A 17,772-nucleotide genomic window follows, 5' to 3' on the forward strand; every position below is an offset into this window, starting at 1 on the left:
AATATTTCGCGGTATGTGGTAGTTTGGGGGTAATGTTGGGTTCGACGTAGAATTTAATGCTACTCTTTGCCCAAAAATCTCCCGTTAGGCTTTATAATATGTCAAAAATATGTTATTATAACATGCTGTGGAGTTTATATGTGTGTGTGTGAGTGTGTGTGTGTGTGTGTGTGGTGTATTTGTACAGTTTAAGGAGATTTCAGGGAATTAAACTATTCAAAATGATTTCACATTAATTAAACATGACCAAACTTCCAAAATCTAAAATAAAAACCATAATTATTAAATTTAATATTTTTTTCATAGTTAATAACATTATTTTAAAACAGTTTCATTATTACTGATAGTAACAAAATCCAAAATAAAATTTACTTAAAACATACTCGGATATTGTGGCATGGAAAAAATTACCTAGTATAAAATTTCTAGTGACAAACAATATAATATTATCCGGAAAAGTAGAAAATCTTCAAAATATCGGAAATTTCAATCCATATTTAATATTTAGAATATAAATTAAAACATTATTTTGTATCATTACATCGATATTCAGTACCTACTATACGTGGCTGTATATAAAACTAACACAAAATTATATCTACCCCGGGTGATTCAAAAAAATAAAAAATGATCATCATCACTTATCATTTAAAAATAAATTAAATTAAAAATTTTAAAAATCCCTGCTTAGTTTTTATATGCCAATTAGGGAATGTCCTTTGGCGTTGTGGTGGATCAAAATTATTTTATTTAAACTAAGAATCACCATTTATTAACTATATATTCTTACACATATTATATAAATATTTTGCGTTTGGTGACAATTTAAAAATAAATATTGGTACACAATGCAGTGTGTATTGCATGCAGTATTATAATATTTAAATAATGGTTTTCTCTGCAATATCGTCTATATTTGTTTTAAGTTTTAAGGTTTTAAAAACATTCTTACTGTTTTGTTTACCTGAAAATAAATTCAAACACTGTTTATTAAATTCCAAAAATAGAGACATACTCTATTCAATTTTAAGACTTTTATAAACATCTGTCTTAAATTGTAGTTATCAACTATTTTTTAATGCAATATAAAAATCATCCACAAAATAAATAATAATAAATAAATAAATAAATAAATAAATAATTTTTTATTAGTTTGACGGGTAAACGTATTTTGTCATTTTTAAAATACATTGTGGGAATACAAACTGAAAAAAAATACACACGGAAACGAAAGTAAATGGACAGACTCTTCAAAAATATCTTAAAAAAATAAAATAAATAAAAACATTTTAAAACATAAATATTGATGCTATAAGCTCTCGGTGGTACCGACCTTTCGTCTTGATGACCTGCGTGTATAAATATGTGTTGTGTGTATGTTGTATAATCCGACTCATCAGATTTCCCACGTGCATAGGTAGTATGAATAAAATGTAGACAGGTAAAATAATTTACATTTTGTGACAGGAACTAGGAAGCTTATTTCATATTATATTATTTTACTTTCATATTTTATGTATAATAATATCATATTAGTAATCCCTAATTTCAGTCGATTTTCCGACGGTATTTGTTGAATAAAATATGGCCTCGAAATCGACACATCATCTTTTTGAAATATGTTTATTTCAAATTAACAATTTCGCACGTTTTACCGATATATTATATTATCGTTATTAATTTCTAAATAGATAGTTCGAGAATAAGCTGCTGTCGTATTGTAAATACACACCATTAAAATAGATTTAAATTTGATGGTTAAAACACAAAATATTTTTGATTCATTACAAACATTACAAATGATATACTCGTAGGGCTGTTTTAAATATTCTACTTTTTCAAACATAATTCTAGTGTAAAATATATTTTTCTTAGTACCTATCTATATTGTTTTTATTATAAAACAAGCTACCAGGATTAATACATTTAATTAGGTAGTAGGTACCTGTGTTTTGGCTTTTCTAATTAAAATGGACTTAGCCACTCTGGATAAATGGACATTCATTTCCTTTTCAATTATTGAGAAACACGATTTTGGTAGACATACAAGAAATAAAAAATTTCTTGATTTATAAATTATTTATAATCTATATAAATGATAATAACAATTAAATATATCAGGTATAATATTATAAAATATGTCATATTATAATATATATATATATATACGTATATGGTATATGGTAAAATACTAAAATATAAATATTAGGCTAATATAAATATAAAATACAATAATACATAAAAGTATTTTATGTTAATATTGAGTCATCAAAAATACTATTTGTTTTAAATATAAAAATTACATATTTATTTAATAAAAATCAACTTATTAATTATATTTTTTTTTTTTTTAAAAGTCTGAACATTTTTTACTTCTGTAGTTTATATTTAAGTTCGGCTAAATATGTTTATAAATATATATTTGTACAATGTAAAATAGTTTGTAAGTATAGAAAATATTATATATGTGTAAGTACTTAAATATATGCTCTAATCCAAAAATTTGAAATTCAAATAGAAAAATAAGTATAAAAAGTTTGTTTTTTTGACCTAAAATATTTGACCAAATGATTAAAAATCTAGCTTAAACAAAAATAGAAACACAACTTTCTTTTATTCTTTGAATAATACACATAGGTATCGTATTTTCTATCTTTAAGCTTACAAGAAATCGGTTTATGGGCATTTTTTTCGTAAACTCATAAATAACATTTAATAATATAACTTTTTGTATTGTAATATTAAACTTAACTAGGGGACAGAATTCTCTTCAACTACTCTTTAATATTTGAGTTATTTTTTCGAAATTAAAACACTTTTATTCCAGTAATAGAACATCAAATTCCATCATAAAATAATAATTCGTGGATTTGACCTTCCCATGTGTGTTACATATTACATGAAATCGTACGTGTTTATTTTATTTTATAATGATCTCCTTCCCTTCGATATCATCGTTGTGTTTTGTTAATCACGTGGTTATTATCCTTAAACGTATAGTTGTATATTATATAATACTCTATGCATCAACTGCAAATATTATAAAACGATTTTAATTAATGACTTTAAAAAAAATACACACACACACACACACATACATATGTATATATATATATGTAAAATGATTTTTATTATTACTATATCCCAGTGAAGTATTTATAATGAAATATAATGGTCATAAATATGATTATATTATATACATTTTGTTTTACACATCTAAAATAATATATATACACATAATTCCTGCACCTATATTAAAACGTTTATTGTCCCGCGGTTATGTGATGATAAATTGTCATATTTATAATAATTATCTTAAGGATTAATCTTATCTAAATGTGTCGACCCCATACGCATAATTAATATCATATAATTTGATTTATTATAAAGTATAAACGCGCAGTAATAAAATTCATAACAGTGGTCAGTGATTAAGCGTAGTTACCTATCACTAGTTAATTAATTTAGCTTCAAATATTCAGTTGAGTATTGTTTACAATACTGAATACAAATTGTATAAATATTACATATTTTATGAAGAATAAATGTTAATTTTAATTAATGGATACCTTATAATTTTAAATATCTTCTGGTTCTAGCTTGTATTCATTCTCAAAAGCAAAGGCAGTGGAATTATAATTTTACTTTCTGTATTACAATTTAACAATTTTGATTCGGAATTATAGTTGTTTTCGTTTAAACTCCAATCGTTTTGTATCCTAGAAGATTTTTCACGATTTTGTCATTTTATATACGTTGATTGCCTGCTTACAAGTCGCTGAAAAGTCACATTATAAAACGAGATAGCTTGAACATGTTTCCTCTACGTAATTACTGTTTGGATAAAATAAAGAAGACATGACGATGATATATGCGTAGGATTAAAGCCGAATTATCTGATATATATATATTCATTAGCAGCCTCAAGTGCGTGCGTGTTTATGTCTGGACTTTAGACAAGAAGTGCGTAATCTGGTCGAGTCAATCACATATAATAATTGCATCGAAATAATATGTCAAATCGGTTCAGGATTTATATGAAAGGCAAAAATACCACACTTAAGTAGAATTCTAGTAAATTTATTAAAAAGTATACTATTATATAATTTTATTCTCGGTCGAACAACTATAAACGGTTTCTAATGTGACTTTTATTTAAAACTTTTGATTACTAGTCAAAGTTAAGTATTATTATTATTTATTAAATGTTCGTACCAGCATCCACAGTAGTCTAAAATTAAAATTTAAGTAGACAAAATCAATACATTTTGAGGTCCACTATCCGAGGTGACTGAAAAGCGACGTTGTTGTTGGATCTCAAAAATATCACATAAATAAAAAATTCCTATATTTTGAAAAAAAATATTAATAATTAATATCCAATGGGTAATTACCTATTCACGTCCCACAATCTAATACACTAACTATTATTAATTATTAACCCTAATTTTTACTTACTATAAATTAATTACAGTGTGTAGCCTAATTATAAATAACAAAAATAAAAATTTGCGTACATATAATTTTCACTTTGCACTAGAATACTGACTGTAAAAATCAATATAAATTAGAAATATAGCTTAAGATTAATGCAAAAAAAAAAAAAATAATGGCTCATAATATTAAAAAAATTAAAAGTTGTACTATAATCAGTAGTGAATTTTTGAATAAGTAGTTTAAACTATTCACTTTTAAAATACCCTGCATAAAAGTTAAATCATAAATTAAGTATAACTGTCAGCATACCATTTTGATTAGTTTATAAATCTATTAATCAGTCAAATAATTTAACAAAATACTTTTTAATAATACACTGTTTAACTCTTCTTCTTTAGTGATGTCTTCCATTAACGAAAAAACATAGGTACCTATTAAATATTGAAGTCCGAAAAAACTTTTAAAACCTTGCGTTATGATGAAGTATCGGACATAAAATAAAATTACTCAATGACATGTTATCATTTATAAACTATGTTTATCGAGTATAGTTACCCGTTGAGTGAAACTATTATTATATTTTATAACTCATGTATAATATTATACAAAAATAGTTTGTTACCTTAGACGTTTTTAAAAGTTTTTGATGACAATATATTTTATCAGCCTATACGTTTATTGTATTTCACTATTTCAGACCACTATGTTTAGTTGTTTAATAATTAATATACATTGTAATACTGCGTGACTGTAACCCAATAAGATGACGTGCATTACAATATATATAAATGTATGTGCGCCCCGCGAAGTTTGGCCGAGGATCCTGAAAATAGATAAAAGCTGCGTAGATCCAATGTAATCCGATTTGAATAAGCTTGCATATATCTTATATACACACCACTCATATAGGTACGTGCATAATACATGATTATCCAGGCTAAAAGCGTATATCGTCTGATATACCGTAATGATATACATGGGCATATAAGTAGCCGACCCATATGATATGTATACCGTTTTAAAGTGCATTGATGCAACTAGTTTGATGGGGTTTTTTATTTTTTACGTCGTATGTTATTTACATAATATATAACAATCTGTTATGTTATATGTCAGTAATTTGAGAGTGATCGCCGTCCACTACAATTCTCCGAAAATATTTGTTAGGTTGTGACTCTAAAAAATGTCGTAAGTATATAACATTAAAATAGGTAATATGTACGCTCTGTGTCGGTGTCAACAATAATTTCTATTTAATTCATACCGAGTTGTCGACCCGTATTATACCTGTTGTGTGATTTACCAAGTATGATGTTCATCCCCTTTTTTCTTTTTGTACTTCCTTCTTAAGGAATGTGGCTAAATCAACTTCTTTTTTTTCAAATAAACATTTATATTATATGAACATATTAAAAAAGATAATAGAGCTTTAAAAACATTCATTTTACAAATATATAAATTAGAGATAATATCAAATGTAATACATATCTATTAATTATACTTGGATCGTTTTTACAAATTATAAAATATGTTGATAGAATAATATTAATTACAAAAATGTTCAAGTCACCCACATATATCTAACCTATCATCATAGACCTTTTGTCCTTTGTACATCAAGTTAAATAACTCAAAAACCATTAGTTTGAGCTTTAATTTTGAATTTTGATATGTCAACATTTTAAGAAAAATGATCCACTAAATAATTAATAGTGGAAAAGGAAAATGTTTTAAATTTATTTGAAAAACAGAAATTTATATCTCCATAAGATACTCCTTAAGAAGTATACAATTTTTTTAAATTTTGAAAATATGATTTTTAAGTATATTTAAAAATTATAAAAATCAAATTTTGAATAACTACAATATTGAAGAAAAATTAGGGACAAAACAATGGCATACTTAATGAATCACTCAGTGTAATAACGACAGACGACATGCTACAATTATAGTCGGCACGATTTAAATCCTTTACGAATTTGTCTCGGAGAGTTTGTTATTTCTATGTTTCAATCTCACAATTTATTATTTAATTAATAAAAAACATATTTTAGTCAATACTTTTTATAAATTTCATAATGATTTCGAATTTAGTTTAATTGATAAAAATGAAGTCAAATGAATTACAAATATCATCAGCCGATTTAGGTATAACATAATATATTAAATATATAGGTACAATATAGTACCTGCAGTAGTACAATGTCACAGAAATCTTTGAGGATTGCATGCAACATTATTAATTATTATTTACAAATATAATATTGAATTAATTTCATTATTGAATCTCCTACGAATAATTCAAAATTATAAACTTTGAAAATCTTATTTGAATAATAAAAATGCTATAAAGATTTTTCTTCTAATAACTGCAATTAGATTAGTCACATGTGAGCACGATTATAATCGTGCATGCGAGTGAAGTTTAAGCAAATTTTAATTAATCAATAGATATTTTTACTAAAATTTACAATTTTTATATTACCAGGGAGATTTATCTTGTATGATAATACTTTCAATTGAAAATTTAAAATAAAAAATGTTATTAAACAATTAAAATGGCAAAAACTATTAATATTTTATTTGTAATATTTACAAAGGTATATAATAAATTATATGGTAAAATTTATAAATCAAATATTATGATAATATAATATATTTATTATTTATATATAATAATTGTACTCGTATATACATTTATATAATAATAATACAAACAAAAATCTCAATCTAAAATATTATTTAGAATATTTAAATATATTAATTTATTATTTAATAATATATTGATATATTTTCAAAAGCCAGTGAGTTTATTTGATTAATTTTATAAAAACATATTGGTTGGATTTGTTTGGCTAGAGAGGGGAGTGCAATTTTTATTTTTTTCTTAAGTTAAATTATTACCTGATATGACTAGTGAGTGGTGACTACCTATTAGTAATTTAAATTACTGTTTCTATGCAGATTACAATGTCGGCAGTATTGCACCGATTACACTGTTATTATTGAATCTGAAAATGTAATTTTATTTAAATATTTAATTTCTTTATCAATAATATTTTGTTTTTAATTTATTGGTTTTGAAATTTAATTTCACAGTGCAAGTGCTAAAATTATTATTATACGTAAAGCTAGGCTACTACGACCTATATTATATATCTTTAAAAATTGAGTAAAGTATAAAGCTTTGTATGTATACTATTTTACAAATGCAAAATATGGTAATAATCGTGCTATACCAATAATTGAAGAACGAAAACACGACCAACTATTTTATGTCAAAGAAACCGAATTTAAAATACGATAAAATAGTAGTATGTAAAGATTTGAAGTTAAAAAACCAACAGCAACCTATCGTTATTTGATACCGATTAAATTTACGTAAAACCATGAAATATTATCGAAGGTTTCATTATTAAGTTTATAAAAATATCCTGGTTAAAATAGTAAAAAATTCATAGTGAGTACCTACTTATAACTTTATTTATTTCATTTACATAATTATACGTTAACCTTTTTAAACTTCAAAACTCGACTATAAAATTTGAAGTGCTCAATGCTCATTAATAGTCTTATCAAAGTTAAATGGATTTCTATAATTTATTATTTTATTTTAAATATTATATTAGGTTTAATGTATTTCATGAAAGTTAAACTTTCCATTCACCTCAATTCATTAAATGAAAACTTTTTATATATTCTATAAAATTAGGTTGTTTTCAAGTTTTTGTTTCACTTAAAATTAATTACCTAACTTTTAGAGTTCAAAAAATTGGTAATTTTAATTTCTTAAGTATTGTATGATTATATTCTTTTGAACATATCGAACTAAATAATTTTAGTATACTAGCTACTAGCTATATTTTATGTCATCATTGATTTATTTATTGTATTTTGTCAAATCTCAATTACAGCTACCTTCTGCGTTAATGGTTTAACCATACTTTTATACTGTGTTGTATCTAATTTGAATTTTGAACGTTCATTAGTTCACCATATTTATTACTGCCGTGTGCGCCGTATATCGATCTCATATAATTTATGTTTGAAGTAGGTACGGTTTCTGTAGTTTAAAAACGTTTTTTTTAAAACTGGTATTGGAGCCACAGTAATGCGAAAATGAATAAATAAATATAAGTACCTATCTAAAGCACTTTGTTTGTACACCACGAAACATTTTTTTTATTTAAGTTGAAACGTAAATTGAATGACACTCATTATAAATTCGTGTTTAGGTGTAATTTATTATACATTTATATACAACGGTATAAATGGGTAAATGGTTTTCCTCCTTTATCATAATCTGAGATCGTCTTATACCTATACTCGTGTTTGTAAAACAGATTGGTGGAAAAGATGATATTGCCGGTTATTCTTCTTTCTCATCGAATTTTACTCCTAAAGGTCGGTTACCACTGTTATTTATTTATTTTAAGTCGTATAATCTATATGTATATATCAAAATCATCTCGGCGCACAGAAGCATAGCGAAAACATTATAAACACGTGTTTGATCGTTTTCACAAATAACTTCCTCAGTCATCATATTCAATATAAATTTTTAAACATTTAAAATAAAATAATATTTTTTCCTAAAATATAGCGTATTATTATGTATTATCATCATTATAGAATGTAAACTAAAGTAGGTATACAACATTCTAAAAAATGATTTATTATTTTTTATTATTCACCGATACATTTAATTATTACTTTTTTCTAGGACTAACAATGTGAAATACCACGATATTATGTTCATAATTAAATTTCTCTATGTAACATCTTATAATAACTAAATATTTAAAAATTTAACTTCGTTAGAATTTCATTATTTGGTGTATAAAAGCTAATTAATTCACTATTACATAATTTAAAATGTAGCGTCGTCGGTGTAAAAAGTATCTGCCGGTTGTTTAGACTGCTTTAAGCACTAAGTATTTAATAAGATTTGGTGTAGTTTTTCAAACTCAATCGATTGATATTTAACATTTTCAGAACCGAACTGATGAGTGCTAATCGTGTCAATGTTATGATTTTTATCGAAAGTTAGTTAATTGGGTGGTTTGTCATTTTTCTGTGATAATGGATAACTCATTTACATACATTATGTAATATATAAGATCAAATAAATTATTATCCCTTTAATTAGGCATAATAAACACTCAAAATATATACTACTATCATTAACGTGTATTGCGAGTATACAAAAAAATTAGTTATAATTATAATTCCGGTGAAATCCAATACATGATTAAATTTTATATTATACATTTTTCAATACACAACTATTGAACTACAACATCTGCTTTGAAAATGTAAATTTTGTCAACATTATACAGATTCACAAAGCTACTCTTGTCCAATTTTCTTTTAATTATGAATTTATTCATCTGTGGGATTTATATATATACCTACTTAAATACTATATTTTAAATCATTTATATTTTTTTATAGTAGCCTTGTGACGATATAATTTTTTTTTTTTGTAATGAAAACCAACCTTATTTCCTTTAAATTATTAGACAGTTGATTTTTTTTTTTTTGAGAAAAATTTCAGTGTGAATAAAAATTCTCAGTACTCAATATTATTGTCCTTAAAAATGGTTTCATATAAATATAAAATAAATTTTGTTTTATTAATAGCGTGTATAATATAATACTATAAAGTACAGTAACAACCTGCGCAAAATAAATAATACTAAACTATACTTTATGTTGAATTCTTTTTATGTATTTTTTTTACCATTATGTAAAAACGCATTGACACGAAATGTTAATTTAATTTTTAGGCCCTTACTACGTTTTATCGCAAAAAATTTCGTCGCAATGTATGGTAGGTATATTTGAATACAACAAGTGAGCCACAACTTGATCCGTTTTAATTGAGATCCTATACATAGCTATACGTAGTTGAGGATCATGAGGTGATGAGAAAAAAAGACTAGCGCGTTTCCATAAATCAATTTAATCGCCTTGTGTATGATACACTGTGAATCGAAAAACATTATCCATCCAACGAGAGCCGTCAACTAAGACTTTATTATCACTCGAACTCTCAGAAAGCTTTGAAGTGCTGCTGCGGCAGCGGTTGCACATATAATACCTACTGGCACGTGTGTTAATGACGCCATTCACGCTTAACGCAAAATTTCATATTGCCTAAACTTCAACTATACAATGTAATATTATGTACTAACCAGCAGCTATGATCACGGAAATTCCGTTACGGACCGTAATTATATACGATTATTCGCGAGCATAATACAATAATATAGTCAACATGGCAACGCGTGATACCTATAAACTTATAATATCAACAAACCGCACGCATCAGCTACTGCTTTCGCAATCTCGTCATCGTTATATATCCTTCGTTCGTCTATTTAATTTAAATCATCGTAAGCCGTGTAATAATTCAATAATCTATTGGTAGAATATAATAAGTATCTCCGCCCCTTATTGAGATGATAAAACGTAGTTTTTTGACATTTTCAGTGCGAATAAACTATTTTCTACTCATTGCAGTACTGTACGGTTGGTATAAAGATCGTGGTATTTATGCACAGTATGATTTTTCTAGAATCACAAAACAATGCCTATTATACCTACCTCTAAAATTATAGTAAAGCAGAAAAGCATAAATTACAAATAAATTATTTATTTATTTTATTAATAAAATTATTTTATTCTCGTTCTAACCAACGCTAATAAACATCAATTTATAATTTTTGTTTTAATTATATAAACGGTACAGCTCTAAATAACATATTAAAATATTTTACTTAAAATTATAGATACAAATAATTAACAATACCTATATAGTATAATAAGATTTTTCAAAGAGCTGTCGTTTCTTATTGAAATGGATTCAATGTTTTTTTTATGTATTGTTGTGTTTTTCTAGAAAAATACTAGGACATATTTTATTAGGGTCAATAAAAAAAAAATCAGACATATAATTAATAACTATGGACTACAAATATCATATTTTATCAACATAAATATAAATTAGTTTTTTTAAATTGATACCAAGTGACATATCATATATATATATATATGTATGTGTGTGTGTGTGTGTGTGTGTGTATGTGTGTGTGTGTGTGTGTGAAATGTTAAATATATGTTATACAATTATTATCTATATTTCTATAACGTTACTATATATAATATGGTGCCCAGTGCCCAGCATGTATGACGAATAATTATTATGAATTTATGATTGATAAGAAATTCTATATAAATCGTATTATAATTTACTGTTCTTCTTTAGAAAAGTATATTAAAACAGTACTATTGAAGTCTGTCCTATATCATGGTATTGAAATTATGAGAAATCCGTCAAGTAAAGGAAACAGTGGCCTTTTTCTTGGTGAACATTCTTAAATATTACCTACATAAAATGGAGACCAGTGAGTAATCCAAGACTTCGGTCTTTTAGTGTAAGTAAATCTGACCACCACACCATTCGATTTTATATTATTTTACCTAATTATGACTTAAACTACTTTGATTAGGTTTTATAAAATAATTAAAATATATTAGACTTAATCAACCGTACTAGAACATTTTGAATTGGAGTAATCTAGTTTGTTATGATAAACATTATAGGTACTATCCCTAATTTAATACTTTTATTTACTTTTTTAAAGTGTATAATTAATTACTTGAATACCTGAGCACACCGATTATTTTACTCTATCCGAATTAAACCAGATGATAAAATATATATATATTCACGCTACAGTATTATCGTTGCTGAGACAATGTGTGAATGAAAGTTCTTACCATAAAAATAACGTTATAATACATAATATTATAATATGTTATTATATAATACATATAAAATAATACGTTTCCCCTTCTTGGCAGCTTCTTCTCATTATTACGGCGTTTAGCACGAAATCCCGTCATGATGTTAAACAATATTAATACCATTGAAGAATAATAATTAGAGACGTGTTTTTAGTACAGAATATAATACATGTTATACGATGCAGCGGGGCAATGGGGGTAGGCATATATGTATACGAGACAAAAGGTATGAAGAAATCCTGACTAATGTCATTATACTCTGTGTCCTCAGTTGTTGTGTTATTATTTTATAATCTCGTCGCGACCCGAGATGGCAAAGTTATTATATTATTTCATGAATAAAGTTGTCGTTGAAACACTTGAAACCTAATACGACATTTTTGAGATAGAAAGGAGTGGAACAGAAATGGACGGAGAGAAAGAAAAATTGAAAATCTGCTGACTTTAACAGCGGTGTACATAAACATGAAGCTAAAGTGTCTTATTGTCATTATCGTAATCCATCGACGCGTATACATTATATATGATTTCAAAACACTTTTAAGCATAATAGGTATACTAAAGAGAACTTTATATTGAATAGGTAATAATTTAATGTTTTTATTTTTATTATTATTTTTTAAATATATTGAGGCTTCGACTACATAGGTTTTTAGTCTACTTTATCTTAAAATCAGTTATGGGTTATAAGTTACATAATACAAAAAAATTTAAAAAATGCTCAAAAAATAGATTGAATTTTTACAGTTTTCAACTTAATTTTATAGTGTTAATCAATTTGTAAATTGTTTGGATGTTTTCTACTTTGAGAGCTTGTTGTATTGAAGACAAGTTCTTGACAATTTGACGGGCTAGCTTTAGGGCATTTTCTATACTGTTAGATTTATATTGTACCTATGCGTCACATATTGGTACTAGATCTTGGATCTATACATGGTGTGCATGAGTAAAGTGGATGTGTCCTATTCGTACTCGGGTATGATTACTTCCTCTTTTCTTTTTATTTCAGGGAGGAATCCCGTTTTTTAACATTGTATTTTGTGTTTCCAAATAAATTTATCTAGTATTTCTGCCATTCTTCCTTAATTATATTTTAGAAAATTTTGAGTGTCTATGATAGTGTTACTACTTTGATCACAATATGACAGACGTTAAAGAGGTTGATAAGTTGGCTATTATGTCTGCTTTCTCATTTCCATATATGCGAAAAGAGTCACATGAATGACATCGATTTATTGATTCCTGATATTAATTTTTGTATATCTTGAATTGATTCATTTTTTTGGGTATAGGTTGGATGTTGATGTAAAGGCGCTAAAGGAATCATTTATAATAATGTTACAATTGTTCGAGTTAGAAAATGAAATAATTTTAAGCGCTTCGTATATTTTATATAGCATTGACTTAAACTGTAAATAGTAAATACACCAGTGTAGGGTGACAATAGTAAAATGTGGTTTTTATGATCAGTGATTACAGAAAAACTCACCCCGTTGTGGTTTTTGGAAACGTCAGAAGTAGTATTTGAGAGTATTCTTGGAATTGTCTTGAAAATATTTTCGAGAAGTAGTTTCGAATGATTGATTGATTTTTTTGTACTGTGTTTGTTATGTTCGATAAGCGGAATATTGATTATTGATAATTAGAGACCAGAGCCGAGAAAGTAGGAGAGATTGTATTTTTTTTTCTAGCATAAATAATTATTAATTTTACCTACGCATTTTACACAGTTGGATTGAGTCATCCAACAAAGAATATATGTTTTATCACAGAAATACTTATTTCATGTGTGCTAAAAACGAAATGGTCAACTAAAAATAATTTTAAAAATGTATTTTGATCGATATGTGTTGTGGAGAAATATAATATTGTTGTCCAAATGAAAATCAAGTCAGAAAAAAATATCACAGTAGATAATAATAATAATGCATAATAATATCATTGTCGTATCATCATGAAGTGTGCAAACATACACTGTGTATGCACGATATAAACATATACATACAAAAATATAATACTACCGGCCCATGTCATCGTCCGTTGTATAAAATGAATGTTGTTATTATTATTTTTTTTTTTTACGACTCTTCGGAGTGTATTAATGGATTGTTTCAACCCTGTTCATGGTGTCAGGGTTAAGTTTCCCATACGACACACTGCCTGCTGTGGAAACCGTCCGAGTGTACGGCAAACGCAAAGACGGATTACGCGAGCGATAAACGGACGTCGACGTGTTGATCGATCGGCCGGTGACGATGAACTCTCAGTAAGTTTGTGTGTGTGTTGTGGTTATCGTACGCATTTTGGTCGGCGACGTAAAGTCGGAAAGGATTCTATCAGAAATTAAGTAATTGCACGACGACACGTATTATTATTTCCACAGCGATCGTTGGCAGCCGTTTTGTGGTTTTGATCGTATGATATTTCAGGTTATCATAAAAGCATAGTGTAATATACCGGTGAGAATAGATCTGCCCGGTAGATATATTAAATCATTATTTTATTATTTATACCTTCCACGATATAATAATATTAAGTCATCAGGATTGGAATTTTATTGTAATTTAATTATGCTTTTCTAATAACTTAAAATATTGCTACGCAAGAGAAATATGTTTTAAGTTATATAAATTTCATACTGGTTCACGCAATTGGTATTATTGACTTTCTAAGCGTTTTTTTTTTTTTTAATAATAAAAGTACCTATCTATTAACTATAATAAAATAATATTCTACACTTATGTAATTTTATATTATTAATATTAGAAATATCTTGAATGTTTATAAAAATGTGATGAAAAAAAAAACAAACATTATCATAAGATATTAATATAATCTATAATTATAATTATACAGTCTTCGGATTTTTAAACTGAATAAAATAAAATGTTCAGATATTTAAGTGATTTTAATATATTTTGTGTTTTGTGGCTTTCGGAACGTTAACATTTTAGCCTTTAAAATTATATTATTATGGGTTTATGCATGTATAAATTTATATATGATAGTACATTGAAATATAATAACCAATAATACATTAAATTCGAGTATAAACGAGTGTACTATGCTGCTATTGATATTATTGAGCTATTTGTGATGCTAATCACTGTTTTTCGATTCTATATTTGTCAATGATTCGCTTGGGTGTTAAACCATCTACACAGATGACGGGTATACAATATATAATTGAAAACGAAAATGTCGAACAAATTTATTTATTTGAAAAAATACGAACATTTTACGTTTTATCATTGTACTATAATTAATTACAGACAGAAGTTTTGAACAATATATAGATAGTATATAATAATATAATTAGCAGACTGAAATAAGATACCAAACTTAATTATTTTAAAAACAGTGTAAATTTTTTTTTTCATTGTTATTTCTCATATAATAGCTATCCTCTTCCAAAAAAGAAAAAAAAACTACCGCAATAAAGATTCATACCTCGTGCCTTCATTAAATATAACATGGTTACACAAGATCTTCCAGAGAAACGAGAAAATTAGAAATAACTCTCACAAAAATAAAAATAAAGTATTTCTCAGTTTTATTATTAAATACAAAAATTTAGTAATATTTCAGTTAGTTGTGCCAAAATAATTTCACTTACCACCATTTTGTCAACTCTAAATTGCTACCAACACTATACTTTCAAATTTTCATTTAGTCGATTCAGAAGTAAAATTATTACGGTTATATAATTTACAGTATAACCAATTGAAAAATACACACATAATATGTTATATTATAACCTCCTATAAATAGTGTGAATATGTAGTCGCGATTTAAGACTAAGTACGAAACAAATAATTTATCATTAAATGATAAAATATGAAATATGTTTAACGATAACGCGTTAAGCTGAGCTTATAACGTTTTTTCAAGCATAGAATTTATATAATGTGTATTTTCAACTTAAATTCGCACTTTATTAAAATATAAATTTAATTAGAAACGCATCATCTAAGATGTTCCATAAAAAAAAAAAAAATTCGTAAATATCCGTCCCTAATAAGTAATAATCATTATCGATAAACAAATGGTATCGGTAAAACACCCGAGTTTAAAAAATAATACTGTTTATTAAGAATTGCAAAATATTTTTCGAAGTGTACCAAAACTTTCAGAAGATAATACTAATGTACCAAGATAAAAAACTTTGATAACCACTTTAACAAAATATATACAATCTTACATTCTTACCAAAAAGTTGTTAACATTAAAATTAAGTTGAACTAAGAATTCATAAAATCGTTAATCAAGTATAATATGGTCAAATAATATACCGTACAACTATACAAATAAATATCATCCATAAGCGTAAAAAATATATACATAAAATATATCATTAATCATTGTGTATTTATGTGGTTACAGTAATTTCCCGGCAATGGATAAGTTAGAGAAAGGTCCAAAGGAAATATTTTCTCCGGAAATTCAAAAGGTAACTATAGTGAATAATTCGTAGAATATTCAAGAATCTACGACCTTTTAAATTGTTTTGTTTGCAGGATTTGCTACTTTTGGAAGAGCAAGAAGGATCGGTGAATTTCAAATTTGGCGTGCTGTATACCAAACCAAGCCAACTAACCGATGACGAAATGTTAAGCAACGGTAAAAATAATTTTAAATAACCTAAGATCTTTTACAATAAAACACTAATTTATTCTAGCAATAGTAACTAATTCCATTTTTTCAGAATATATCTTATAAATAATTTTAGTGTTTAAGCAATTAAATTATTTTTAACACTATACTAGCTATACCACTGCCATATAGTCTCATTTTTTTATCCACACATTTCGATCATAAATTTAAATCTTACAAAGCTACGAAACCACAACTTTAATATCACAGGTTTTAATTTCATCAAACGTGAGGTCATCTGATTAGGGCTCGTCTAATAATTTGTTTATGCTATTTTTATGGAATACGAAAATACTATTACAAACTTTTTAAATTGGCTATTTTCGTTGTTGAATTACATATTTTATTATCAACACATTGAATTTATTTTTCGAGTTAAACGGAATTTTTTGAAATCTGATATAAACATAAAACTAATATTGAAAAAACTGTTATTATTTTAATTATAAGTTATTTTAGTTAGAACATACGTAAATTATAGTTAAGAAATGTAAAAGTTTCTTATCTTTATTTACATTTACGACCAAACGATTTTAGTGGTCCAAACTTTAAACATAATAGCATCTCAATTATTAAAACACCTCTTCTTTACATTTTTATATGATAAAAATTAAAATCTAACATTAAATTAAATGATTTGCAACTATGGCTAATATTTCGAAAGTATCAATAAAATATACATATATAAGAAAAAATAAAATACATTTATTTGACTGAAATGAAATATGACATTTTGCAAAATTATTATTTCGCAGCATTGCTGCTTTGACACATACTTCGTCTGCGTGTCTAATACGTGTGATATTCTACATATGGTTTTTTTTTTCAATAACACTGTTGAAATATTATATACATTAACGTACATATACA

At 26.0% G+C, this 17,772-nt stretch overlaps 1 protein-coding gene across 4 annotated transcripts in view; it reads left to right on the top strand.

The window, feature by feature from the left end:
• The window catches only part of LOC132918880 (GTPase-activating Rap/Ran-GAP domain-like protein 3), a 327,934-nt gene that overhangs the window by 265,645 nt on the left and 44,517 nt on the right, over positions 1–17,772 (top strand). For all 4 annotated transcript variants that reach the window (XM_060980221.1, XM_060980248.1, XM_060980231.1 and 1 more), the window contains 2 exons: positions 16,633–16,699; positions 16,767–16,869. In XM_060980221.1, the coding sequence (XP_060836204.1) occupies positions 16,633–16,699; positions 16,767–16,869 (170 nt within the window). The remainder of the gene's footprint in view (positions 1–16,632; positions 16,700–16,766; positions 16,870–17,772) is intronic.

Source organism: Rhopalosiphum padi, chromosome 1, assembly GCF_020882245.1.
Source record: "Rhopalosiphum padi isolate XX-2018 chromosome 1, ASM2088224v1, whole genome shotgun sequence".
In the NCBI taxonomy this organism is placed as follows: domain Eukaryota; kingdom Metazoa; phylum Arthropoda; class Insecta; order Hemiptera; family Aphididae; genus Rhopalosiphum; species Rhopalosiphum padi.